Source organism: Myotis daubentonii, chromosome 13, assembly GCF_963259705.1.
Source record: "Myotis daubentonii chromosome 13, mMyoDau2.1, whole genome shotgun sequence".
NCBI classification, from domain to species: Eukaryota; Metazoa; Chordata; class Mammalia; order Chiroptera; family Vespertilionidae; genus Myotis; species Myotis daubentonii.
Window position 1 is genome coordinate 10,554,633 of NC_081852.1, and position 24,889 is coordinate 10,579,521.

A 24,889-nucleotide genomic window follows, 5' to 3' on the forward strand; every position below is an offset into this window, starting at 1 on the left:
TGCAGAGGTTGCACGGGACATACATCAAGAAATTGTTTTTGTTTTTTTTTTAACCTAAAATTCAAGTTTTATCTGGCAGCCCCGTAGTAAGTGCAGGTGCGGATGCACTGACAGGGTGACAGGGAGCAGCGCTGACTGCTACGCAGTGTCTCTGGGCGGAGCGGTTTCACACTCCCCGTCACCCTCCATCCTTCCAGCTCGGCTGTGCGGCACGCACCGTTATTCTCATTTTATCAGGAAGGAGACTCAGGCTCAGGGAAGCCACCCGTTCCCGAGAGGGAGCAGGAGCAGGCCCCTTCTGTGGGGGAAGCCCGTGGCAGGACCATGTCCCACCCACCCGCACCCTCCACAGGGCCCGGCACTCACACGTCCCCTCCACGGTGACGAGCAGTGGGCCATGGGCCTGGCTGCCGGTTGGCTGGTCGGTGGCCACCACCATGTACTGGAGCTGGGTGCACTCGGGCCGCCGCAGGGCCTCCGTGTCATTCACGAACAGGGTCCCCGAGGCGTCCTCGGCCGAGGTGACCACTCCCAGGGCGCTGCAGTTGGCGCTGGAGAGCTGCAGCTCGTACCGCAGGTGGATGCCCGTGAACTCCTGGCCGTTCTCCACGGAGACTTTCCCAACCTAGGCCGGGCAAAGGGAGTGCCGTGGCTGGGCGGCCGGACAGGCCCGTGGTGGTGGCTGGAGGGACTCCTTGGCAGCCTGAGTCTTGGCACAGTCCCCTGCTCATCTGGGAAGGGCAGCACCCCCTGGACTCCCCGTCCTCCACGTTCCCGTGCACCTGCCTGGCCCTGCCCTCCCCAGGCATCACACCACCACCCGCCCTGCTTCCAGGAGCCGGGCACTGGACCTCCAGGCAAGGGCCGAGGTGCTGGCTCTTTCCTCACGGCCCTTCATCCAGGCACAAAGGCCGACGGCTCCCTCCTATGCACACCCTCGCTGCTCCGGCCAGGCGTTTTGCCCTGGGGACCACCCGTTCCTGCCCTCACTGCATGTGGCCAGGATGGCCCACCCGCCTGGTCAGAGCACTGCACCCGGCCACACGGTCATGCAGCGTGGTTGCTGGTCTCATACAGGACCAGGGGCCTTCCTGGGCTTGGCTGAGAGCCTGGGAAAGAGGGGCTGCCTTGTCACCTCCCACCATCCTCGACGCCCCTCTATGGAAGGCCCAGGGTGGTGGCAAGTCAGGGAGCTTGGACGTGTCGAAGGGAGGTGGGGCGCCTTCTTCTTCCTGTGCGGGGGCCCAGGTGGCTGCTGGAAGTGAAGGGGGCCGGGAGCCAACCCCAGGAACTACCGCCAGGACAGTGATAGATAGCCCTGACCAGGGCATCCCAGCTGCTCCCCAGGAGGGGGCAGTATGTGAAAGCATACACCTGCTGCAATTTCAAGTTAACTTAAACAGTGCTCACACGGCCCTGGCCGGTTTGGATCGGTGGACAGAGCATCAGCCTGTGGACTGAAGAGTCCCAGGTTCGATTCCAGTCAAGGGCACATGCCAGGGTTGCAGGCTCGATCCCCAGTGGGGGGCGTGCAGGAGGCAGCCAATCAATGATTCTCTCTCATCATTGATGTTTTCCTCTCTCCTCCTTCCTTCCTCTCTGAAATCAATAAAAATGTAATAAAAACTAAAATAAAAAGTGCTCACACGAAACATTCTAGAAAGAACTGCACCAACATGCTAAGCACTGTGTGACTCGTCTTCTTTTAGGAATACTGCCGACTCTAATTGTTTCCACTTCTAATCGTTCTGTGCCTGTGGCAAGTGCAAATGTGCTTACAGAAGGGAAGTGGCGGCGACCCCTCCCCCCCAACCCCCCCCCCCTCCCGGGCCCAGTGGAAGGCCCAGTGATAAGGCCCATCCATGAAGATGGGCTTTGGACATGTGGAGCTATGTGACCAACATTTCTGCAAACCACTTTTTCACTTAACAACCCACCAGGAACGTCTCTCCAAGTCAGCATACACGTACCTGCTTGGCATTGCTCTTGCCCTCGTACAAAGCTGTCTTATAGAGACTAACAAGGGAGAGGACAAAACTTAAAGATAACGGAGAAGAGAGAGGCTCTGGGCCCCTCCCCTCCCCCCCGTGGCTCCTCCTGGGCCACTCCGTGTACTTATTAGCCCAGGGAGGGGTGTCACCCACCCCGGCCTGGCTTGCAATCTGCTAGACAGAGTGCCCACCCCAGGAGTGCCTCACCCTGAGGGATTCCCCACCCCTCCACATCCCAGCCAGGCTGGCAGTGGGCTGAAGGCTCACCTGGGCGAAGAGGTGGGCCCGCCTGCTCACGGTGAAGGAGTAGGCACTGGGCAGGCGCAGGCTGACCGGCAGCACCGACACGTTGAAGTGGAGGAGGAGGGTGCCCTCCCCAGGGCCCTGGAAGCTGGAGTCATTGACCAGCACAGCCAGCTGCAGGGTGCGGCTCTCCGAGATGGGGAGGCTGCGGTTGAGGACCAGCCCTGCGGGGAGGGGGCACGGTGATGACGGCCCAGGCCACTGCACGCCTCCTCCCAGGTGCACACATTGCCCATACACGCACATGGTTGAAAACACGTACCTTCACACACACACACACACACACACACACACACACACACACACACACGGTGGGCAGGTAACAGACCTGGCGGCTGGCAATATGTTAGAACCCCTATTTAAATGTTAGCTGTTGTACTGAGCTGGAAAGTACTGTACATATGAAATGTGTGTGTGTGTGTGTGTGTGAGCGAGCGTGCGCATGGGTATGGGTATGTGTGTGTCTGTGTGCAGGGTATGTATGGAGTATGTATGTGTGTGAGGATATGTATGTGTGCAGTGTGTGTGTATGGAGCATGCGTGTGCAGCGTGTGTGGGGGGTGCGTGTAGAGTGTGTATGTATGGAGTATGTGGGTGGGGTATGTGTGTGGCATGTATGTGTGCGGTGTGCATGTATGAGGTATGTGCATGAGGTGTGTATGTGAGTGTGTGTGTGATGTGTGGGCACACAAGAGGTCAAGACTGGCACCACTGAGGCCCTGGGCAGGCTGCGCTGGCCCTCCTGTCCCCTCCCCGCCGAGAACTCTGGACAGCAGCGGCCTCCAGTGGGGCTGGACTCCCACGCCCCCCAAGGCCTAGGAGCCCGTCCACCTCTGTGCACCTGCCATGGCCAAGGCTGTGGTGTCAGCTTCATGGAGACCGAAGGATGGATGTGTGGCTCTGGCACACAGAGCCCAGAGCTAGTGGGTGAGGTTCTCCCGGCACAAGGCAGGGAGCCTTCAAGGGCTTGGTAGGGGAGGGGAGGATGTGAAAGAAACAGGAACAGGCCAGGCAGAAAGGGGTGAAGATGCATGTCCCCAGTTCCCCCAGAAGCAGATCCCCAAATAAGGACCCAACTACAGTGGGGTGTTTGGAGGGTGATCCCAGGAAACGGGCAGGAGGGCTGGGAAGGTGGCGGGGAGGCCAGACAGCTCATGAGAATGCCCTGTGTGTAGGTGGGCCCTGCCAGCACCCGCACCCAGCCCTGCAGGTCCCTTCCAGAAGCTAGACGGGACAGCGTCTCAGGGTCTCCCCGCTCAAGGGTGTGGAGCTGCTGCTGTGCACCAACTGATGTCAGCAGAGAACTGCTGGCCGAGGAGTGTGGAGGGGGGCAGCATCCCCGGGCACACGGCCACCTGAAGGGCAGCAAAGTAGGTGCCAGGGTCGGAGGAAGGACTCAGGCAATGACGTGTAGTGGGCAGTGAGCCTAAGCAAGGTCAGCATGGAGAGGTGATGGGGCCCTGACAGGGGCAGCCAGGGGGCAACTCAGGAAGAGAGGGCAGCTCGTAGGAACCACCACAGTGGCTGCAGTGAGCCCAGCAGAGACGGGGGCTGGGCGGAGGGTTGTCTGGCGCTCAGAGGGCCAGGCTCGGTGTCGGTGTGTGCAGGGGGCTTCCCTGGCCAGGAACAGGGGCTGCCGGTTTCCTGGGGCCCTCCAGGCCGCACCCAGCCTCTTACTGTAGTCATGCACCGTTGCCCGAATGAAGCTGCCGTCGGCCTGGACCAAGGTCTCATTGGGTGAGTGCTCCACACGGAAGGTCTGGAGGGCCCAGGCATCTCCGGGGAGCAGCGTGCTTGTGTACCGCCTCAGGAGCTCCCCGGATGCTGGCACCACATCCGGATCGAAGACATGCAGGGTGGCCACCACAGTGCCCTGCAGGAAACAGGAGATGCCAGTCAGATCTCCGGCAGCCCGAGCGGAGGGAGGGCACGTGACCCGCAGGTGGACGAGGCATGCACACAGCTGGCTCTCGGACAGACTGACCTGAGTTCAAGTCCCCCCAGGGCCACTTGCCTAACTGGCCCAGTCACCCTTCCTGGGCCACTGTGCTTCACCTCACCTGTGCAACAGGCGTGGGAGGAATCTACAGACTTCCTGTAAAGATGGGTGACAGCAGATGCCTGGGTGCTCTGCTCACGCGCCCCAGCCAGGTCCCTGCAGAGCATGGCGAATACTCCTCTCCCCCAAGCCAGCCCCGCAGGGAGGAGGGTTAGCTCAGTGTCACACAGCGATACACGGCAGGGCTGGAGCCAAGCCCAGGTGTATACCAGAATGCTCCCCTCCAAGCCTCTGGACACCAGGCTGGAGAGGGCTATGAGGACGGCTCCAAGCAACGTCACAGGACGTCTTTGCTAACAGAATTCCCTACGGTCACCCCAAGGCAGCCCTGCCAGAGTCAGGGGACATTTCCTCACCAGATGTGCTTTCCTCACCAAACCCAGTCCTGCGGTGCCCAGAGAGGCAGGCAGACGACACACCCCCTGCCCACCCTCCCACTGTGTTTGCCAGCCGGGTGGCTGCAGGACCAGCAGGTGGCAGTTACGCTCCACCTGTGCACCTGAGAGGGGTGGGGCTAGGATGGGCGGGGCAGCTCCTAGAGCCCCCAGTCCTGCCTTTCTCCACCCGTGGCTACCCTCCAGGGGCCTGGAAGCCCTCCCACCCCACCCTGTGCAGACTGAGTGCTGGTGGAAGGGAGCGGCCTTCCGCCAGCTGCTGTCCTCTCCCCTCCTGGGGGCACATGTGTGCCCCTAGAGGCAGGCCCTTAGCCTCATCCGCCTGCTGGGACACAGGCTGGGTCCCCAGGGCCCTGGCCACCCCAGTCAGGGGCCAGCCGGGAGCTGGCCGGGTTACCCTGGAGGCAGGCAGAATGCCCTGACCACTGACACGAAAAGCTAGAGGGATGGTCAGGCTGATGGCTGGATGGAGAAACAGACACTCAACAGATGGGCCGACAGCCAACGGGCAAGCACACAGGGGGACACACCTTCTTCCGCTTGAACTCCACGACGGCACTGGCGGTGTCAACGCCGTCCAGAAAGGAGGGCGCCGAGTCGTCCTCGTCGTACACAGTCACGGGGAACGGCACCATCACCTCCTCCTCCTTGCGTGCGCCCATGCGCACTGTGCAGGCCGCCACCAGCTCATACTTCTCTTGGCGCTCGCGGTCCAGGGGCCGCCGTGTGCTCACCTCTAGGCTGTCGGAGGCGCAGCGGAAGGGCAGGTTCTCACCTGTGCAAAACAGACCAGGAACCCCCAGTGTGACCCCGGGCTGGGGACAGGCTGTGCTGCGTTCCCAGGGCCCAGCAGGCGCGGTGCAGGGGAGCGGCTCTGTGGCTCAGCAGGGACACCGCCTGCAGGACTGTGTGCTCGTGAGCTTCCTGTGGCTGCAGCCGTCAATGGTGCTGATGGAGGACCAGGACCCGGAGGCCTGCCTCAGGTCCCATCCTCATCACCGCCCCTTTGACCTCCTGGCCTGGGCTGTGGCTGGCATCAGCTCAGCCGGGCTGCAGGCCCAGAGATCCAGCTGCCAGAATTTGCTGCTTTTCAAAAAAAAAAATGTTAGTTTTTTTTTTAAATTATGGAAGTAAAACTTGCTCATTTTAGAGAATGTGAGAAGTCCAGGCAGAATCCCACCACTAGAAAACAACAGAGGGGACAACTAGTGAGGGATTTGCTGTCAACACACGCTATTTCCACTGCCAGGTCTGCATCCTGCTCTACAGCCCCTGGCTGGCTGGCTGGCTCGAGGCAGGTCGCTGGGTGCCTCAGTTTCCCCACCAGAGGACGAGTGGACGAGACTAACACGCCTGCTTCTCGCCAGGCACAGCTGTGCATTTAGTGACTCCTGCATCCTCCCGAAACCCAGCGAGGGGAGGGCCAGTCATGACAACACACTTTCCAACCCAAGTCTGTCCTGGGATTTCATCCTCCAGGAAAACCCAGAGACGGGGAACGCTGAGGGCTGGGGGTCAGCACGGAGGGTGACGTCACCGCCACTTGGTGGGAAATCACAAGTCTCTCACATCAGAGCCACATAGTAACATGTGGATGACACATGTGGGGAATGCGTATCATATACTGTTTCCCTCTACTGTTATGGTTACAAAAAACATGCTCAACAAAGTTTAGTTATGTGATTCTCAGCCAGAAGGAGCAGCGCGCTAAACCATGTGCTTTGGGACAGTCTTGCAAAGATCTGTATCCCTGCCCGGGACAGATGCAAGGACGGGCAGTGTGAGGGACGGCTTTTATTTCACCGAGATTCCTCTGACGTTACTGCAGAGTGTGATACACCTGGTGTGAACCCAGGTTCCGCAGACGAGCAGTCCAGCCTCCGTGTCCTTTTTCAGTGCCTGTTTCTTGTCTTTAAATGGTTTCTCATGTGTCCACTCAGCCACCCTCCTTCACCTGCACGGGGATCACACCCGCCCGCCCTCACAGCTGCTCAGGCAGAATCCTGTAGCCTGTGTGGGCTCCTCTTCCCCTCAGCACCCACAGGCAGCTCATCGGGAAGTCCTGCGGACCTTTCTTCACACCCGGCAGAGCCTGCTGCCCGCCCGGCTACACCCTCCTCCTGTCCTCATCCTCCTAAACCGCCCCACCCCCATCATCCCTAACACAGCAGCCAGACTAAGCCTTTAAAGGTAAGTTAGGCCCTGTCAATGCCCCCTCGAAAGCCTTCCACGACTCCCCAGTCCCTCCGTGGGCAGCCCAGGCCGCTCCCCAGGAACTTCTCTGCCCTCGTGCAATCCTGACCTCCCGTCACGCACAGCACACCCCTCCGTGGAACTCCCCACCCCCCCGCCCGTGGCACTCCCGCCACGGCTCCAGTGCCTCCGTCCCTGGCCACCCGGCTGCAGACAGCAGCTGCACGCTCCATCCTCCTGGCCTCGCTCCTGCCTCGCCGTTCAGAGGCTGCCTGATGCCTCAGTACACGGTGCTCTCCACCCTCCACCGGAACGGAAGCCCCGGGCCGGGCTTCTGCAGGTTTGTCACCTCCTTAGCCCTTCGCACGGTGCCTGGCCCGCTGCAGGCGCACAGCAGACCTTCTGGACTGTGAGAGGAACGGACAGACGGGATGGTGGCTCATGTCCCTGCGCCTGGCACCCACTAGGCACCGGGACGGCCGTGAGGCGCGCACTCACCTCCCAGGAGCCTGTAGGCCATGCTGATGTTGGGGCAGAGGAACTGCACTGCCAGCTGGCGAAACTGGTGGAAGGTGCCTGGAGGCCGGTTCTCCCGAATTCGAAAGGAGGGCTCCCTGTCGGGGAAGCAGAGCTCCCGGGGTTTGAGGGAGCCGCACGCCGGGAAGGAGGCGTTGATGAAGGAAAAGTAGATGCGGGCACAGCCTGGCCACTGGCATTCGCCCTCACGCAGGGGTGTGGGATACAGGAAGACCTGGAGGTAGACGGTGAGCTGGGGGAAGCCGCCATCTGCAGAGAGAGCGGTCAGGCCCAGGGGTGTCAGCCACACCTCCAGGTGGCGTGGAGCAGGAAGGGGAGGGCGGGAGCTCCAGGGGGTGTAAAGTCCAGTCCCCACTGCGGTCCTCGGGTCCTGCTGAGCTCTGACCTGGCTGTCACCTCCTGCTGCCCCGCACTGCCTGGACCTGGGTCCGTCTGCTTCCTCTGCCTAGAGATTCATCACGGGCCAACCCTTCCTGTCAGTCAGGTCTCAGCTCAATCACTGCCCTCAGAGGGGGGCCCTGGCTGGGTCTAGCCCCAGGCGGATGGCTTCCCGGGGCCTCCACACCCTCCCCGGCAGCTTCATCCAGGAGCCCGGCAGAGACACCCGCTGTGGACAGAGTACCTTGCACCTAGAGGTGGGATCTCCAGCGAATTCCAGGATGGAGGCACCACAGTGACTCCCCTTCGAGTGAGGTCTGGACCTCAGCTGGGTGGGGGACTCCTCCTGAACCCCTTCTCTCGGCCGAGGGCAGTGGCTGCCCCTCACGTCTCCATACTCATGACTTCTCTTTGCCTCTCACTAGCCTGTGTCTTTTTGCCAGTCCCCCGTCATGATTAGTAATTCTCTGTACAAATGTTCCCTGTTGAAATGAGTGTGTGCGTTCTCCCCTGCCGGCCCCAGCAGTGCACGGGGCTGCTCTCCTGAAGAGGCTGCCGATGAGACGGCGCCCGTAGCAACTTCCACTCCGGCCTCCACCCCAAGCCCTGCTCCTCAAGTCCTCCCAGGGGCCTTGGGATGAAGATGATGGCAACTGTGTGCATAAACAAGACCCGTTTCAGATACCACCTCCTCCAGCAGCCGTCTGGGCTGCCCTCTTTACTTGGGGACCCTGATTTCACTTGGCAAATGGGTGCAGTCATTCTGCCCTGCTGGGCAGCGACACCCACGGGTATTCACAGGCTGCCTGCCTCTCACCCGCGCACGGCAGCTCAGGGCTGGTGTGAGGGTCCAGCGGGGACCTACTGGGTGTGCAATCACCGTTTTGTGCCACAAGGCACAACCCTGCTTGCTTCACACCCCTTCCCTTGCCTGCACCAGGGTCACGTATGGCCTCCACCGGGCTCTGACCCCTGCTCTGAGGGCCTGGCCGGATCTTCCATCTGCTCCACTCTCCTCCCTGGCACCCGACCCAAGTCCCCAGCAGGTGCCAAGAGCAGCTTCTGCTGATGGTGAGACAGGCTTTCTGAGAAACGTGCTGCTTCTCCGGCAAGTGACAGATCATTTGCTAAATGGAAACCTTGGGGTTTTCCAGCCCCTCGTAACCCTCTCTCATAGCCCCAAATCCTTGTTAACCGGTAAAGGCATCTGGGTCCATTGTGGAGGGAGCACCCCATCCTTCACTCAGGTCCTTCCAAGTCCTGGAAGCAGGAGAAGGCCCAGAGCCATCAGCTGCCCCAAAACTTGTCCTGGCTCCCTCCCCAGGTCAGTCTCCTTCACTCTCACACAGCAGAGTCCCCCCTGAGCCTCAGCGTGGGTGTGCCGTGGGCGTGGGGGGAGGAGGCGGGGGGGGGGCAGCCTTACTGCGTATGTTGAGCTTCTCCCAGGAGCTGTGGTTCAGGCTGCAGTTCAGGTAGAGAAGGCCCGTGTCCTCCTGGATGCGAATCCAGTCATTCTCGTGCAGCCGCTTGCGGTAGGCGCCGTAGAGGTGCTGGCCGAGGCGGAAGCTGGGCACCTCATCGGGGGCGTCGCGCAGGGCGTGCACGTAGAGCAGGGGCGTCCCGGCCGGTTGGTCCACGTACAGCTTCTCCCAGTAAGCGTCCCTGGAGAAGTAGAGTCCCAGCGGGGCTGCGGGGAGCAGGGAATCGCGTGAGGGAGGGGGAGAGGCGGTGATGGAGCCAGGGGCAGGCCTCCAAGGCACAGCGGCATTCCCAGCGGCTTCATTTCACACTTGGATAAAAGATTCTCATGGGCAAAAGAAACTCCCTCATTTAAAACTCTGAACTGAGTAGGACTTTTCATCTGCAGTTCCAAGAACATCGACACACAATTATGTGTGTAGTTAAACACTAGCTGAAAACGTCCTGCTTTCAAACAGAAGGAGGAGGAAAAGGCAGTCTACCAACAGCAGCTGCAAAGCCATTCTCCATCGCCCGCGCTCGATAAGCACGTGACCCACGTGGACGGGGCTTCCCGCAGGCTTCTGAGCAGGCCACCTGGAGCCGGAGTTTCCCGTGTAGAAGACGCCGTCACACGGGCTGGGCAGGCAAGAGTCGCCAGAAATGAATAAAGTACTTTGTCCGAAAGAAACACATTTTTATCTAAAGTTAAACACACTCCTACCATATGACCCAGAAATTCCACTCCATTGGTCCAAGAGGAGTGAAAACACACGTCCATCAGATGACGTACTCACAATGGCAGGGTTATTCACAGCCCTGAGCCAGAAGCAGCCCGACGCCCTTCAAGGGTGAACAGGTAAGCCGTGTTTACCAGAGCGCGGCATCCTAGGCAGCAATACGAAGGGGCGGGCTAGCGACGCACACGATGACTTGGGGCGGTCTCAGACATCAGGCCACGCGGGAGAGTCAGGCACAAGGAATACGTATGGCACGATCCTAGACTGCTTTTAGGTGATAGCAATCTGACTGGCTACCTGTTGGGGCGGCGGGGGACGGGGGGAGCAGACGGGGAAGGACAGGAGAGAACGTTCTGGGGAACAGAGAGGTTCCACATCCTGATGGGGTGGGGGTCACGTGGGCACATCCACTCGTTAACAATGTACAGCTAAGGTGTGTGCATTTCCACCTATGTGAACGCTGTCTGAAACCCTGCTCACTGAGGGGCTGGGGGTAGAGCTGGGAATGCCACGGGGAAGGGAGAGGCTGACCCCGGCCGGTGGAGGGGCGTGCTCCTGAGATCCCAGCTCCCAGGGCTACAGGGAACCCGGCTCGGGTCGGGGGAGGGCAGGTGCGGGTCCACAAGACAGCACACAGGCCTGGGCAGCCTGGGCCCCCAGAGGCCCGACACCCCCACCGAGGTGGGGTCCTTGGGAGCGCCGCGGTGGCTGGGACCAGGCGTACGTGATGAGAGGCAACAGAGCTGCTGCCAGCTAGCTCTGCTGGGACACACACCCTGGCCCTGGTCACTGGGTGGAAGCCTGCTGCCTCTGGAGCCAGCCCGCGAGGAGGGCCTTGAGGACGGGGCAGTGGGGGGCGGGGGGCAAATGCTCCGCCCAGAGGGCCACCTGCCAGGCAGGCAGGAGCAGACCCAGTGGGGGCTCCTCCTTTGGGGAGGGCGGCCCTCGAGCCCACACCTCCAGGGGTTCAGGGGCTGGGGGTGGGATGAGCCGAGCTCCTGGGAGCCCCTACCCCCAAGCTGCTCCAGCCCCCAACACAGACCACATCTGCAGGGAATGGGCCCTGTCTGCTCCCGGCTCATGGAGCCCAGCCCTGCAGGATCCGTGTGGGGCCCAGGCTGTTGCTGCCAAAAGGGGTTTGTGGGCCAGGCAATGACTGTGAGCAGAAACAGACCGAAATGCACTTAAAATGCCTTCCAGGTGGCGCCTGGTGCGGGGCATGCTGCCTTAATGCTCCTCCTTGTCACAAACACTTCTAGATGGAAAAACATTTGCTCCAGGGGCGGGAGGGAGAGGATGTGGGTGCAGGGCCGGCCTCAAGGGGGTGTAGCCTGGGCAGTACCAAAAGGGCCCACACTTGGTTGAATGCTCTGTTGTCACGGTCTTGAAATTCTACTCCCAGAAGGGTTTTCTTTACAAGATGTGCGCAAGGGGTGCACATTTCCATTCTATACTGAGCCCCATAAAGGATGCGCCCAGTCTCGGTGGGTGGATGAGGGCCTGGAAGGGCCACTGGTGTCCATTTCCATGGCCTGCAGAGTGCTGGCCTCCTCCGAGCCTCAGTTTCTCCAACTGAACCCGAGGAGGACATGCTGGAGAGAGGAGCAGCCAGTGTGGGTGCAGACAGGCCTCCCCCCTGCACAGGTGCACACTGTGTAAACCTCTCACTTCAGATTCAAAACCACGGTGTGCAGGTCCCTTTACTACCCCATTTCACAGTTAAGAACACTGGTCCTGGGAGGGGAGGAGTGTCACCAAAGTCAAACTGCTGGAGGTTCTACACCTTGGGGTTCAGCACAACAGCTAACGAAGTGGTGGTAGGAGTCGGGATAAAGGCAGGAGTCTCCCTGCCACGGAGACCACAGAGCCCCAGGCAACTAAAAACAGCAACATGAAAGCCAGATTTGGGGCCCTTAAGAAAAGAAATTGTGACACGGTGTGGCCCAAGAAGTGCGTGTGGTCAGCAGCAGCACCTGCATGTGTGCAGGGCAGGCCCTTCCCGCAGGCCCCTTCCCCAGGCAGCCCACTCCTGCCCTGGCTGAGCACTGGGAGGTTTTATTCAGGCCCAGCCGTCCCTTTAAGAGGCGATTTCCTAATGCTATAGTCTGTGTTGGATAGGTCTCAAGGTCTCAAGGTCCAGGAGTTCTTTAAATTCTTTTCTTGCTAAATGTTACAATGTAGCACAGTAATTTGCAGATACAGCTGTAAACAGGATGAGCTTGCCAGGAACCCAACCAGGTAAGTGTAGCCAATTTCAAAGAAGAAATTAACATATAATTAACCAAATGGTATCTATAAGCAGTGGCTAAGCCTCACTTGAGGGAGACAGAGCTAGGATGTGAATCCCCTGTCTCCTTTACTTGCTGCAAATAAATAAAACGACCTACCACCACCAGGTGTCAACCTCCCAAGTGGGTTGTTGGGTAACATCTTCACTGGGAAGCAGGCAGCTAACATGGGCTCCTCCCCAGGTGGCCCGCCCCCTGCCGGCCAGCTGTCCCTGTGGAGGGGTCCCTCCAGCCTCCAGCCAGGACCCAGGCACAAGTACTCGGCACCATCGGCCTCTCAGCATTTGGCTTGTCCACCCACGGTCCCTTCTCCTATATCCCATTCACTATTCTCTTTATTCTAGTTGAATATTTGAGGCATAGAAGGAATACATTTTGCATCACATCTGCCCTGAAAGTAGACCCTACAGCAAACACCATGAACCCGTGGCCAGCCTTACTGGACACTAAGATAAACTGCTGCCCCCACAACCCTCCCATCCGCTCCGTCCCACTCACAGCAAACACGAACCTGGGTCTTGCCTGCCTCTTTCTTGCCTTTTCCCGACTCTAGACTTACAGGGTGATCGCTAACTTATCACGGCCTGGCAGGGCTCAGTGCGTCTGCACTAAGCGAACAAGAGAATGGGGTAGGGAGTGTCTACCTGAAACTCAGATAATATTGTATGTCCACTGTACTTGGAAAATTAAAAAAAAAAATTAAAAATACTTTTACCTCCTCCTTGGAAGGCAGTTTAGCCGGGCAGAGCTGTCGGTCCTGTAAAGGCAGAGCCAATGTCTCTCTGCTTCTGTTGCTGCTGGGACTCCACACTCATCCTAATGGGCACTCCCTGGCGTCTCTCCTCTCCAGGTGCTGCAGGACCTGCGTCTGGAGTTCTCCAGTTTCACCACGACCACCTCCCACCTCCCACCAGCTTGCTCACCTCCCATGCTCGGCTCCTCCTCTAGGTGGCGGGAGCACCTATTCTTTCTCCAAATTCTCCTGTAGCCAACGGCAGCCAGTCCCCAGTTCTAACTGCTACCATTGCAGACACTGCAGTGCTTACCAGTTCACCAGCCCGGACTCCTCGACCCCAAGTGCCAGATGCGTCTCGGCATCAACCGTTCCACTGCCATGGCCTAGTCTGGCTTAGAGGATGCCCTCCCCTGCTCCTCCCACTCTTCCCACGCCAGTCAGGGCCCCTCTCCTTCAGCCCCATTTAGGCCAAACAACTCAGAGTCACCCTGAGCCCTTTCCTCTTCCACCCCTTAGACCAGCCCACAGATTGCCCTCTGCCACACCCCAGGCAAGCACAAGGCTCACCCAGCCGCCGTCAGCCACTCCTGACCCCACAGGCCACTTGCCACCGAGCAGCCAGGCTCAGCTGAATCATGCTGCCCCGTCTGCAGTGCAGCATGAACTGTCCACTGTTGCAGAGTATGACACAGCTTCTCATCGGGGGTGGGGGTCCATCTGCCCCACCCCCACTTCACCGCTCCCTACTCTCCCAGGTGCCCGCACCTTCCAGCCACATTGGCCAACTCACTGATGAATGAACCAGTGAATGAATCAATGAAGAACAAACTAACAAATAAATGGTTTCCTGAACAGGGTGGGAGATGGCTTCACTTTTGAGAAATGGTCAGAATTTGGGGTGGAAGGGGGCGGCACCAGGGAGGTGGGGGAGAGCATACGCAGCTAAGATGCCCTGGCTTGGTCTGATGGGTGGACAGCCAGTGGCAGGATGAGGCACACAGAGCCATGTGCATGGATGCCCTTCTGCTCATGAGACTCACATGGGCGTAATGCCCTCTCATGCACTGGCGTCAAGTGAACAGCCGTCAGGCTGAGGACAAAACCACTGACCCAGCTCAGGAAGCACCTCAGTGGTGATGGAGGAACCCTGCCAGCAGGTAGGTGTCAGTTAGCCAGAACATGTGTGCGCACACATGTACACACGTGTGTGCACACATGTACACATGTGTGTGTGCACAGGCAGGCTCACTTGCTTCACACACCCCACAGTCACTGTGCTTTGTCCCGGCTGGAGGCTGCTTTTGCAAGGGATTGTAGTGTATTTTGCTTTTAGGAGAAAAGGGGAGGCTCTGTGGCAAATAACAAATTTAGGGGGTTATTTAAAAGGAATCTCAGTTTTACAAATTAATCGGGGTATCCTAAGAAACCCAAAACACCAATCAGAAAAAATGTATGCACCCCTATGTTCATAGCAGCACAATTTACAATAGCTAAGATCTGGAAACAGTCCACGTGCCCATCAGCAGATGAGTGGATAAAAAGCTGCGGTACATTTATACCATGGAATACTAGGCAGCAGTAAAAAAGAAGGATCTCTTACCCCTTAAGACAGCACTGAGGGACCTGGAGAGTATCATGCTAAGTGAAATAAGTCAGTCAGACAAAGACAGTATCACGTGATCTCACTCATATGTGGAATCTAAGTAACAAAATAAACTGATGAATGGAGTGGATTCAAAGACATGGAAGCATGGAGCAGATGAGGACTCTCAGAGGGAAGGTGGGGGAGGGTGGGTGAGTGGGAGGTAATCAACCAAAGGCCTTGTGTGCATAAGTGCCTAACTCCTGGAGCAGACAGTGCAGTGGTGAGGGCCTGGGGCTGTAGGCTGGAGGGGGTTGATAAAAAAAAAAATTAATCGTGGTAAAATACATATAACATCAAATTTACCATCTTCTTTTTTTTTTTTAAATCCTTTTCCCCCACTGATTTTTAGAGATAGTAGAAGGGATAGGGGTGGGGGGGAGAGGGAGAGAGAGATAAAGAGAGAGACAGACAAATAAAGAGAGAGAAAGAAATAGCAATGTGTTAGAGACACATCAATTGGTTGCCTACAGCTTGCACCCCAACCTGGGCTGGTGATTGAACCTGCAACTGAGATACATGCCCTTGACCTGGAATCGAACCTGAGGCCCTTTGGTCTGCGGGGCCAATGTTCTAACCACTGAGCATCCCAGCCAGGATAAATTTATCATCTTAATAATTAAGTGCACAGTTCAGTTGCATTAAGTGCAGAGTTCGTGCCTGTGCGCAAACATGGTTGTACACGTGTGAGCACACATGCTCTGCAACCATCACCACCATTCATCTCCAGAACTCTTTTCATGTTGTACAACGGAAACTCTGTGCCCACTAAACAGTAACTCCACACTCCCCATTCCCTCCAGCCCCTGGTAACCACCATTTGATTTTCTGTCTCTGAATCTGATGACTCTAGGTGCCTCAGATGAATGGAATCACATAATATTTGCCTGTATGTCACTGGCTTAATTTCACTTACCACAACCTCCTCAAGATTCACCCATGTGGTAGCATGTATCATAATTTTCTTCCTTTTTAAGGTTGAATAATATTCTATTGTGGATGTAGTATAATTTATCTACTTTTGTTGCCTGTGCTTTTGTTGTCAGATACAGGCACCTCAGTTTTAAAGTGTGTCCACAGCGCTATCTGTAGCCAGAACCAGGGCCAATCAGAGCCAGCAAGTTCCTGGCCCCATCTGGCATCCCCCCAGTGCTGCCCTGGCTCCTGCCACAGCCCAGGTAAGTACCTGGCACTTCTGCTTTCTGCTGAGGTCCCTGCCTCGCTGCTGGTCACACACAGGAACACAGCGCCCAGTGCAGGAGCAGCTCACCATCCCAGGGTGAGGACACACACCGGCCTGGCCACATGCGCCAACCTTCGGTGCCAGGGTGCCAGGGGTCCTCCATTCCAGACAGGCAGGACGCTGCACCTGCTGCCACCCATGGGCACAGTGCCTGGGGCCCCCAAATATTTTAGGTTCCATTTACTTTAAGATCAGAAGAAAGAGATATAATAAGAAGATATGATAAGAAAGTGGCATGGATTCTATTTGTCTTTAAACCAACACAGTCATAAGCCATAACTTTCTTTTCTTATGGGAAAATGGGCACTTGGAGGTCACAGGGCCTGACGCCATAGCGGTCCTGATGTGGCCGTGGTTCCAAAGTCGTCTGATCCCCACAGAGAAGGCCGAGTGCAGACCCAGGCCAGTCCAGCCTACTCCCCTCTGCCTGCGTGGCCAGGCCTCCTCCCATGTGTGCCAAGGTGCCAGCCCCAGGAGTCTTGGGTGGCCACTCATTGCACCCGGCCAGGCTTCCCATTTAACGCGCAGCCTCCCACCGGCCTCCCTGTCCCCAGGGGTTCAGTGGCCTCCCGCCTCCCACCTGCCCTCGCAGCCACCACACACACCTCTCCCAGGTGTCTTTCTGACCCGTCGCTGGGCCTCCCGTGCCGGCCCAACGCCTGCAGCCACGGCCTGCGGCTCCCGCAGTTAGGCCCGGGCTCTGGGCCTTGAGCTCGGTCTGTCCAGCCCCCCTCACAGCTCCCGGGTGCCTGGTCCTCCCCATCCTCTCTCCTGGATGAGCCCGTGTCCAGCTCAGCCCTTTCCCCCTTTCCCGACCATGCTGGCCTTTGCTCCCTCAACTCTCAGAGCCGCTCCCCCATACCAGCCCCCACTCCCAGTGCAGCGCCTGCTCCACTTCACGGCACCATCACCACCCCCAGGGGCTGCTCTCATCAGCCCAATTTCGGGTGAGGAAGCTGAGATCAGAGAGCTCCTGGACCTGGCCAGACCCCATGGGGAGGGGGGAGCAGTAAGGTAGGTCTCTGCTCAGGGTGAACGGGGGATAAAAGGCTGCTTCCTCAGCAGCCGTGCCTGTGAGCACAGCAGGGCCCCGCAGGCCAGCTCGCTGTGGCACTGACTAGGAGTGCTTATGTCCTACTCAGGCCTCCCCATGTGCGGCTACACCGTCTCCACCATCATCACCCCCATTCCCCAACTCCCATCACCACCACCCACACCGTCACCACTGCCATAACCCCCCTCACCGTAACAATCATCATCACCTTCACTTCACACCCATCGTCACTTTTACACCACCACCACCTTCAACCCTCCCCATGACTACTTCAGCACCACCACTATCACTTTGCCAGCCATCTGAGGCTTCCAAATGTAAGCAGCGTTTCCAGGTTTGGCCCAAAGAAGTTGTGGGAGAAAAGCTGGGCTGTAACGACCTACAGGGTCAGCACCATGCCTGTCTGGCTCACTGTTGTAGACCCAGAGCCGTGCCTGATGCCTGGCACAGAGCAGGTGTGAAGGGAAGGCTTGGGCTGGCTCTAGTGACTTCATGGCCCAGCCACTCACTCTGAGAGCCAGCGGCCTCTGCTCATGGTTCCCTGGCTTCGCTCAGTGTGCTCACCCACCAGCCAGTGCCTCCCTGAGGGAATCTGATAGCTTGTCCCAATCCTGCTGCTCTGAGTTTAAGCCTCTGTTTGCAAAAACCATTGAGAAAAAAACCACACACCTCTGGCCTCTGTAGGAATATGCCCCACAGAGCTGAGTGCATACTCTGGGCACTAAATAACTGCTCCTGGAACAGCTCTTCCCTGGTGCCCATCCGCCACACTAGTCACCACGGATGCAGTCTCAGTCCGTCTGACATTCCTCCTTCCCCAAATGCTGCTGACAGCCTGCAGTGGGCAGCCTGTGCCACCGTGGCCACAAGGCTGAGTGGCCTTCCTGGGCTGGGCTGGGCACACAGCAAAGGCAAGCCTGATGGGCCCAGCACACGGGAGGGAGCAAACACCATCCGGGCACACACAGGTGCCAGGCTCTCCGTGCCCCACGACCAGCACAGAGTCTGGGGCTCCTGCCACCTGCCCGATTGGGGGCTTCGCAGCACAGCGCTCAAGGCCCTTCCCACCATCATCCCTCTAGCCCGAACCCCCACGGTGTGGTCCATGGTGAGGGAGGACAGGGGGCCCAATGTGGGGTGCAGTGGCTTCCCAGACACCTGTCCTCCTGGGCCCTGGCTGGGCAGGGTGGCTGGCAATCTGGTGGAGCAGCTGGCGGAAGAGAGACCTGAGGCCAGCCCTTGCCTCAAGGCCCCGCGGTCCCTGCGCGTACAGGGGCCCTTCCATACTTGTGCAGAGCTCTTCCTCGCACACCTTACCGGAGCTTTCCATGCAGGTCAGGGACTTCACTCTCCCTATTCAACACCGGGCAACACGCCCGGCATTCACCTCTCACACTCATGGCGGAACTGCAAACAGGGCCGGCTTTCCTGGACCCCCCATGTCATCCATGCAGCCCTCCGCCCAAGGTGGGGGAGGGGCAGGGCTTGGCTAAGGTTTGGCGATGGAGACCTGCGGGCCAGCGGCACGGAGCCAACTACCCAGACTCATCCTCTGTCCACAGGCCCTGGCCTTCCCCTTCCAGGGAATGGGACCCAGGCTGCACCCCGCATGCACCTGCAGCTGCCACCTCCACCTCCACCCCCGCTCAGACCAGCTGCAGTGGCCTCCCTGAGATGACCGACGGACGCTCCTGCCCAAATGCCATTTCCCAGCTGCCGAGTAATCACCAGCCCCCACCGCAGTTCCTTCCGGCTTCTGTGCAAAGGAAACTAACAATTAGGCTACAATTAATCTCTTACTCAGGGCAAGGCCTGCCCGGAAAAAGACTGGCCACTCAAGTGGCCTGCTGATGACTGTGTGCGGTCACCAGGCCCCATCGGCTCCAGGGCGCCAGTGCCCCGCAGCCCCAGCAGACTGGGCATAGCAGCCATGGCCTGCCCATTTTTGCCCCCTGTGCCCGCACCCTTCTCACCAGTGTTCAGTATTAACCAGCGAGACGTCTACAGGAGCATTCCTCCTGAGAGGGCCCATTCAAAGTGCCTCACATGCACTGTCCACTTAACCAACACAGCTGCCAGAGGGAGGGACCACAGGACCCTTGTTTTCTAGAGGGAAATCAGAGCAGAGAGAGGCTGAGTACCTTGTACAAGGCCACACAGACCATGAGCCAGGCCTAAGCCCAGGGTCCCCACAGGCCAGTGTGCAAAGCCACAGGGCTCCCGGGCTCAGTGACAGACACGCACACATCTGTACAGAAGCCAGGGCACCATGACCTGGGGACCCAGGCCACCTGCCTGCAGACCAGGCAGGAAACGGTATCATAAATATCCAAACGTGACTTCCTTCCCCCCCTTCTAAAAGGCAGGTGCCCCTAAAAGTTTCCTGGCATAATTTGCTCTTTTAACATTTCTGTGAAATAGGGCGAAGGCCCAGGAAGGGGTGACAGGGCAGGAGTTTGCTCAGGCTGTGCCCACCCAACAGGGACAAACACAGTCATGGTTGGTGTGTGCACAGGGGGCACCTGCCAGGGGCCCACGGATGCTAGAGACCTGCCACGCCCACCCCAGTTGGGCCGCAAGTGAGCCCTGAGGGTCCTGCCCTCTGGCCCTATCGGGTCCTAGTACCACCAAACAACTGAGAAGGTGGATCTAGTAGAGTCTGCTTCTGCCTATGGTGACGACTCATGTTCGTACCTTCTTGTGGGGGGCGGGGGGGTGGTCAGGGCAGCCCCTGGGAGAGCAGCACCCACACAGGGTCACCCATCTGGGGTATCTGGGACTACGATGTCTCCATGAGCCCTCACAGCCTGTTAGGCAGAGCTGGGCCTCGCTGGGACCACTGCAGCGCACGGGGGAGCTGGAAGGCCACGCTGCAGTCTGAACGTGCCTCCTCGTCATGTCTGAGAGTTGCCCCCTCAGAGGAAGCCATCTCCTGCCATCCTGCCCGCAGCACACACGGAGGGCAGGCTGGGGAGGTCATGGTGCTCCCGAGGGAGCCTCCCGCTCCGGCCCCTCCTGCGGCTTTGGGCCTCTGTCCTCTCCTTTCTCCACTCGTGCTGCGAGAAGGAGCACTAGGAGTGCAGCCAGGTGGGCTGCAGGCCGGACCCCAGGTGCAGCCACCACAGTCTCTGGAGCAGAAGCTGGGCTCTCCCTGGGGATGTGGGGGGCCCCAAAGAAGGCCTGAGGGTCTTCTCTGCTGAGTGTGGAGGTGAGAGAGCTGGGGAAGCCTCTGAGAGGCAGGTACTGGCAGAGCGTGCGCCTGGGACCAGGGAAGGCAGCGAGTCCTCAGGCCCAATGCACGCCCAGCAGTCCAGTGCTGGGGCACAGGCCACCTCATCTGGACACTGTCATCAAGCCCCTTGGGGCACCAGGCCTCAACTTCAAGAGTAAAAAGGGAACCTCTGCCCTGGCTGGTAGCCAGTGGTTAGAGCACCAAAGAGTCTCGGGTTTGCTTCCCAGTCAAGGGCATGTACCTGGGTTGCAGGTTGGATCCCTGGCCCTGGTTGAGGCATGTGCAGGAGGCAACCAATAGATGTGTGTCTCACATTGATGTTTCTCTCTCTTTCTCCCCCACCCTTCCCTTCCTTCCACACTCTCTGGGGAAAAAAAAGAAAAATACCTCAGATGAGGATTAAGTGGGGAAGGGGGGGGGGTGAGGAACCCAGTCCCAGGTCTGGAGGGAGTGTGGAGAATGATTTATGGCAACCAAGTCCTCAAACGGTGCCTCCCCCACATGTGACAGCTCACACCTCCGTCGGGGCCTCCGTTTCCCCATCTGAGAAATGGGAGGCTTGCACCTGATGCTGAGGCTCCTTTCAGATCACAAGCTGGCTCGCTGAGTCTGAGATGTCTGTGCTGAGCTTCCTGACCAGCAGGATGGGGGCAGGATGGAACTTGGGGGTGGGCTTTAGCCTAGGTGGCCCCTGTGGGGTGAGGGATGTGGAGCTGGAATAGGATTAGAACCACATATGTCCTCCCAGGCCATCTTCACAAGGCAAGAAGACATGAGCCGCCGAAACCGGTTTGGCTCGGTGGATAGAGCGTCGGCCTGCGGACTGAAAGGTCCCGGGTTCGATTCCGGTCAAGGGCATGTACCTGGGTTGCGGGCACATTCCCAGTGGGAGATGTGCAGGAGGCAGCTGATCGATGTTTCTCGCTCATCGATGTTTCTAACTCTCTATCTCTCTCCCTTCCTCTCTGTAAAAAATCAATAAAATATATTAAAAAAAAAAAAGAAGACATGAGCCTAAATCTGAAGGAGAGACTTCAGGTGACAGGAGGAAGTGAAAGAAAAGGGCGGAGCCGGCCCATGCTCCTTCCCCCTCGGGCCTGTGCCCTGATGGGCACTGCGCCTTTCCGGTCTGTTCCCCGCTGAGGACTCCTCTCTGGAAGCGCTGCAGAAGCCAGTTCTCCTTTCCCCCTCCCGACTGTGGAGTCGGATCTGCCAGGCCTGTAAAAGCTTCCTGCTAGTCCTTGGTCAAGGCCTCCATGCTGGGCTCTTGCAGTTGTGCAAGGTGGGGGGCACGCTTCAATAAAGCACCACTGTCCCCCCAAATCCCTTCAATAGATGGCAGCTATCACACAGTGGCAACCCATCTGCCTGGTTATTTTAGAGTCTGGATTGAGGTTTAGCCAGACAAGGCGGCCCGAAGTTCCCCTGCTGCTGGGCCCTGCCAGGTCAGGTGGGTCACTGGTTCCCGGCCCCGCGTCCTCCCCCTTGTCCTCCACAGGGCAGTCTCTAGGCTCAGGGTCCAACACAAGCTGTACATTGCTTCTGGGACGTCTGATCTCAGTGTGGCTTAGGGTCCAGGTCTTCTGAGAGTGTCCTCAGGGTCCCAGTGGGGTCATGGTGACTCAGCCCGCACAGGAGGACGTCAGATAAACTCATATCCTCCCCGAAAGGGACCGGCGGCTCAGACACTGACAAGAACACCACTGATGACACTGCTTCTCAGAAATACTTGGAGAGTTGATAAAGCAAAGTAAACCCAACAACAAAAGGACAAATCACCCAATTAAATTCGTGGCAAAGGGTCTGAATAGATTTCTCCAAAGATACAAATGGCCAAGAAGCGAGTGAAAAGATGCTCAACGTGACTAATCATTAGGAAAATGCAAATCAAAACTATGAGATGCCACTTTGTACTCACTAGGATGATGATTAAAACAAACAAACAAACAAACAAACAAACAAACAAACAAACAGAGAATAAGTGTTGGGGAGGATGTGGTGGACCTGGCATCCTCACACACCACTGGCGGGAATGTAAAATGGGTTGACTGTTGTGGAGAAGAGTTTGGCAGTTAGTTCCTCAAAAAACAGAACTTAGAATTACACTATGAACTAGCAGTTCCGCTCCCAGGTTTACGCAGCAGAGAACTGAAAGCAGATTCAAACAGATGAATGTTCACGCGTCACTACTCACAATGGCCGAAAGGGGGACACAGCCCGTGTCCATCGACAGATGAAAGGATAAATAAATGTGGTTTCACGTGCAACGGACCATTACCCTTAAAAATTAATGAGATACCAATGTGAGCTGCAACGTGGAGGCACCTCAGAAACATCAAGGTCAGTGAAGGTCCACTTACGAGAAACATCCAGAATGGACGTTTCCAAAGCGTTAGGACGCAGCATGGCGGTCACAGGGGCTGGGCTGGGAGCAGGCAGCGCTGCCTAACGGATACGGGGTTTCCTTTTGTAACAGCCGAGGTGATGCCTACGCAACACTGTACCCAACGCCACTGCACTGCTCCTTTTAAAACGGTTACTTTTGTGCTGTGTGACTCTCACCTCAAAGGAACTGTAAGTTCTTTTCCACCCTCCCCGTGCCCCTCTCCCAGTACAGGTGCCTGCTGTGTGGCCCGGGAAAGGTGGGCCTGGAAGAGCAGGTGTGCAGGTGTGCGGGGGCACAAGCCCTGAGAGGGGACCCCCGGGAGGCTGTGGCGGGATTCCAGCCCGTGGAACGTGGGCAGCTTGCCGTGGGCCCACGAGGCCTGGCTTAGAGCTCTGTGCCCCTCACCGTGTGCCTCCGGTGGAGTGGCTGTTGGAAGTGTCAGGAGCAGGAGACACACAGACTGTTGAGTCGGGGGGTGGGGTGGGGGGGCAGGAAGGAGGGGTCTGTTACCAAGTGCAGTTCCGCCTGCCCTCACAGACACAGGTGGGCGGGGGCTAGGGAAGCGAAGAAAATCCCAGCGGGTCCTGGTCAAGGCTTTTCAAGGTTTTGTGGAGCCATGTCTGTGGTCCAGTAAGGACCACCTGCAGGCCGCCCACCTGAGAAGGCTCAACCCCTCCCAGTGGCACTGCAGTGGCACTGGCGCGTGCTCGCTCTGCTCCCAGGCAGGCCCTGCACCCACTCCACCGCACAGCCCTGCTCCGACCCCACCCTTTCTCCTCTCCAGAAAGGAGAGGATGGGAAGCCGCGGACGCACAGCCAGGGCTGGAGGAGGATGGGGAGCAGGCAGAGAAGCGGCGCCTAGGACCAGCCCGGCTCACGTCGTTGCCTGTGTCACTGGCCAGGAGAGTTTCAGGAAGAAACTCATAAACACTCTCGTTCTGCTCAGAGGCCCACGTCACAGTGTGTACCCCAGCTCAGCCCCCATCCCCACCCCCACCCCCAGATCCTGGCACAAAGAGCACACATCTTCCCCAGCATTTTCCAGCTATTAGTTAAGTTTTAGGAAATTAACCTTTTTTCTGCTTCCCTTTCTGGAAGAGAGCGTCATGAGAATTTCCTGGCAGTCGCACAGGTAGGTGTGGGGGGTGGACTAGAACCAGTTTGGATGACCACTGCCGGGCCAGGGGCTGAGGGCTCTGGCAGTGGAGCCCTTTCTCCAGGCAGAGCCAGGTCACACTGCTGCTCTGGGCAGGGCTGGGGGCTTTGCCGCACTCCCCCCGTCCAGGGCCACCCTGTCCCTCTGGAGCCCGGGCCCTGCAGAACCCAGACATCTGCACCCGTGCCACAGAGGGGTGAAGGCTCACGACTGCGATGAGGTGCAGCTGCCGGCACCCGAATCTGGGAGGGGAAACTGGGGCCCCAGGTCAGGGGCCTGTAGGGACACGGGCACTTCTCCTGAGCAGGTGCGGAGCGAACACTGCTGATGTCATGGAGAGCAGCATCGGCCGGCCATCAGGGCACCTTCTGTGGCGGTGCCCTGTCTGCTGTATCGATGGAGCCACCCGCAAGGCAAAAGCAAACAGAGGAGTTTGCTCGAGCCTGGCCACCTGCTCTGAGGGCCCAGGTGTGCCTGGACTGCCCCCCTCCACCTCCCACTGGCATCGTCTACTCCTCAGCCATACTTTCTAGGGGCATCGGCTCCCGCGGGGGAGGGGCTAAGGGATCCGTGGCACCTTGCTGCTGCCTCTCGCCCCCCTCTGCCTTGCCCAGGGTTCTCTTGGTGGATGCTCAGAGGTCCACTGGCTTCACAGCCTCCAGCCTGGGGGGAAGAGCGGGCTCCAGCCTGCGAGGCCAGAGCTCTATGGAAGCCAAGGTCTCGTCTGGCCCCAGAGCTCAGGGACAGCGGGTGGTGGGAGAACCAGGTGGGGAGGGAGGGCAGGAGGAGGGCTCAGTCCACAGGGGTTCCCAAGTGTCCTGGAGCTGCAGGCCCTCTAGTCACAGCCTCCCCTAGACCCCGGCACTGGCCCTGGGCTGGCAGGGAAGGGAGAGGCAGGTGGGCTGGGGAGGCCTAAGCCTTCTCACCCCCGCAAGTCCCCCAGGAGCACCTCCCGGGCCCACAGAGGGACACCCTGGGCCTGACCTCTCTGAGTATAACTGACCTCTCCTTCCCCTCAGCCAGCCTCCTGCCTCACCTCCATCTGAAATCACACACACACACACACACACACACACACACACCCCTTCCTTCACTGCC

The 24,889-nt window shown here is 58.4% G+C and overlaps 1 protein-coding gene across 3 annotated transcripts in view; it reads right to left on the bottom strand.

Moving 5' to 3' along the window:
* Positions 1-24,889, bottom strand: part of RET (ret proto-oncogene) — a 50,161-nt gene that overhangs the window by 20,548 nt on the left and 4,724 nt on the right. For 2 of the 3 annotated variants that reach the window (XM_059662169.1, XM_059662167.1), the window contains exons 2-7: positions 9,280-9,543; positions 7,440-7,727; positions 5,279-5,523; positions 3,972-4,167; positions 2,259-2,458; positions 367-625 (exon numbers count right to left, since the gene is read on the bottom strand). In XM_059662169.1, coding sequence (XP_059518152.1) covers positions 367-625; positions 2,259-2,458; positions 3,972-4,167; positions 5,279-5,523; positions 7,440-7,727; positions 9,280-9,543 — 1,452 coding nt within the window. The remainder of the gene's footprint in view (positions 1-366; positions 626-2,258; positions 2,459-3,971; positions 4,168-5,278; positions 5,524-7,439; positions 7,728-9,279; positions 9,544-24,889) is intronic. The other variant, XM_059662168.1, reaches the window with a different exon arrangement.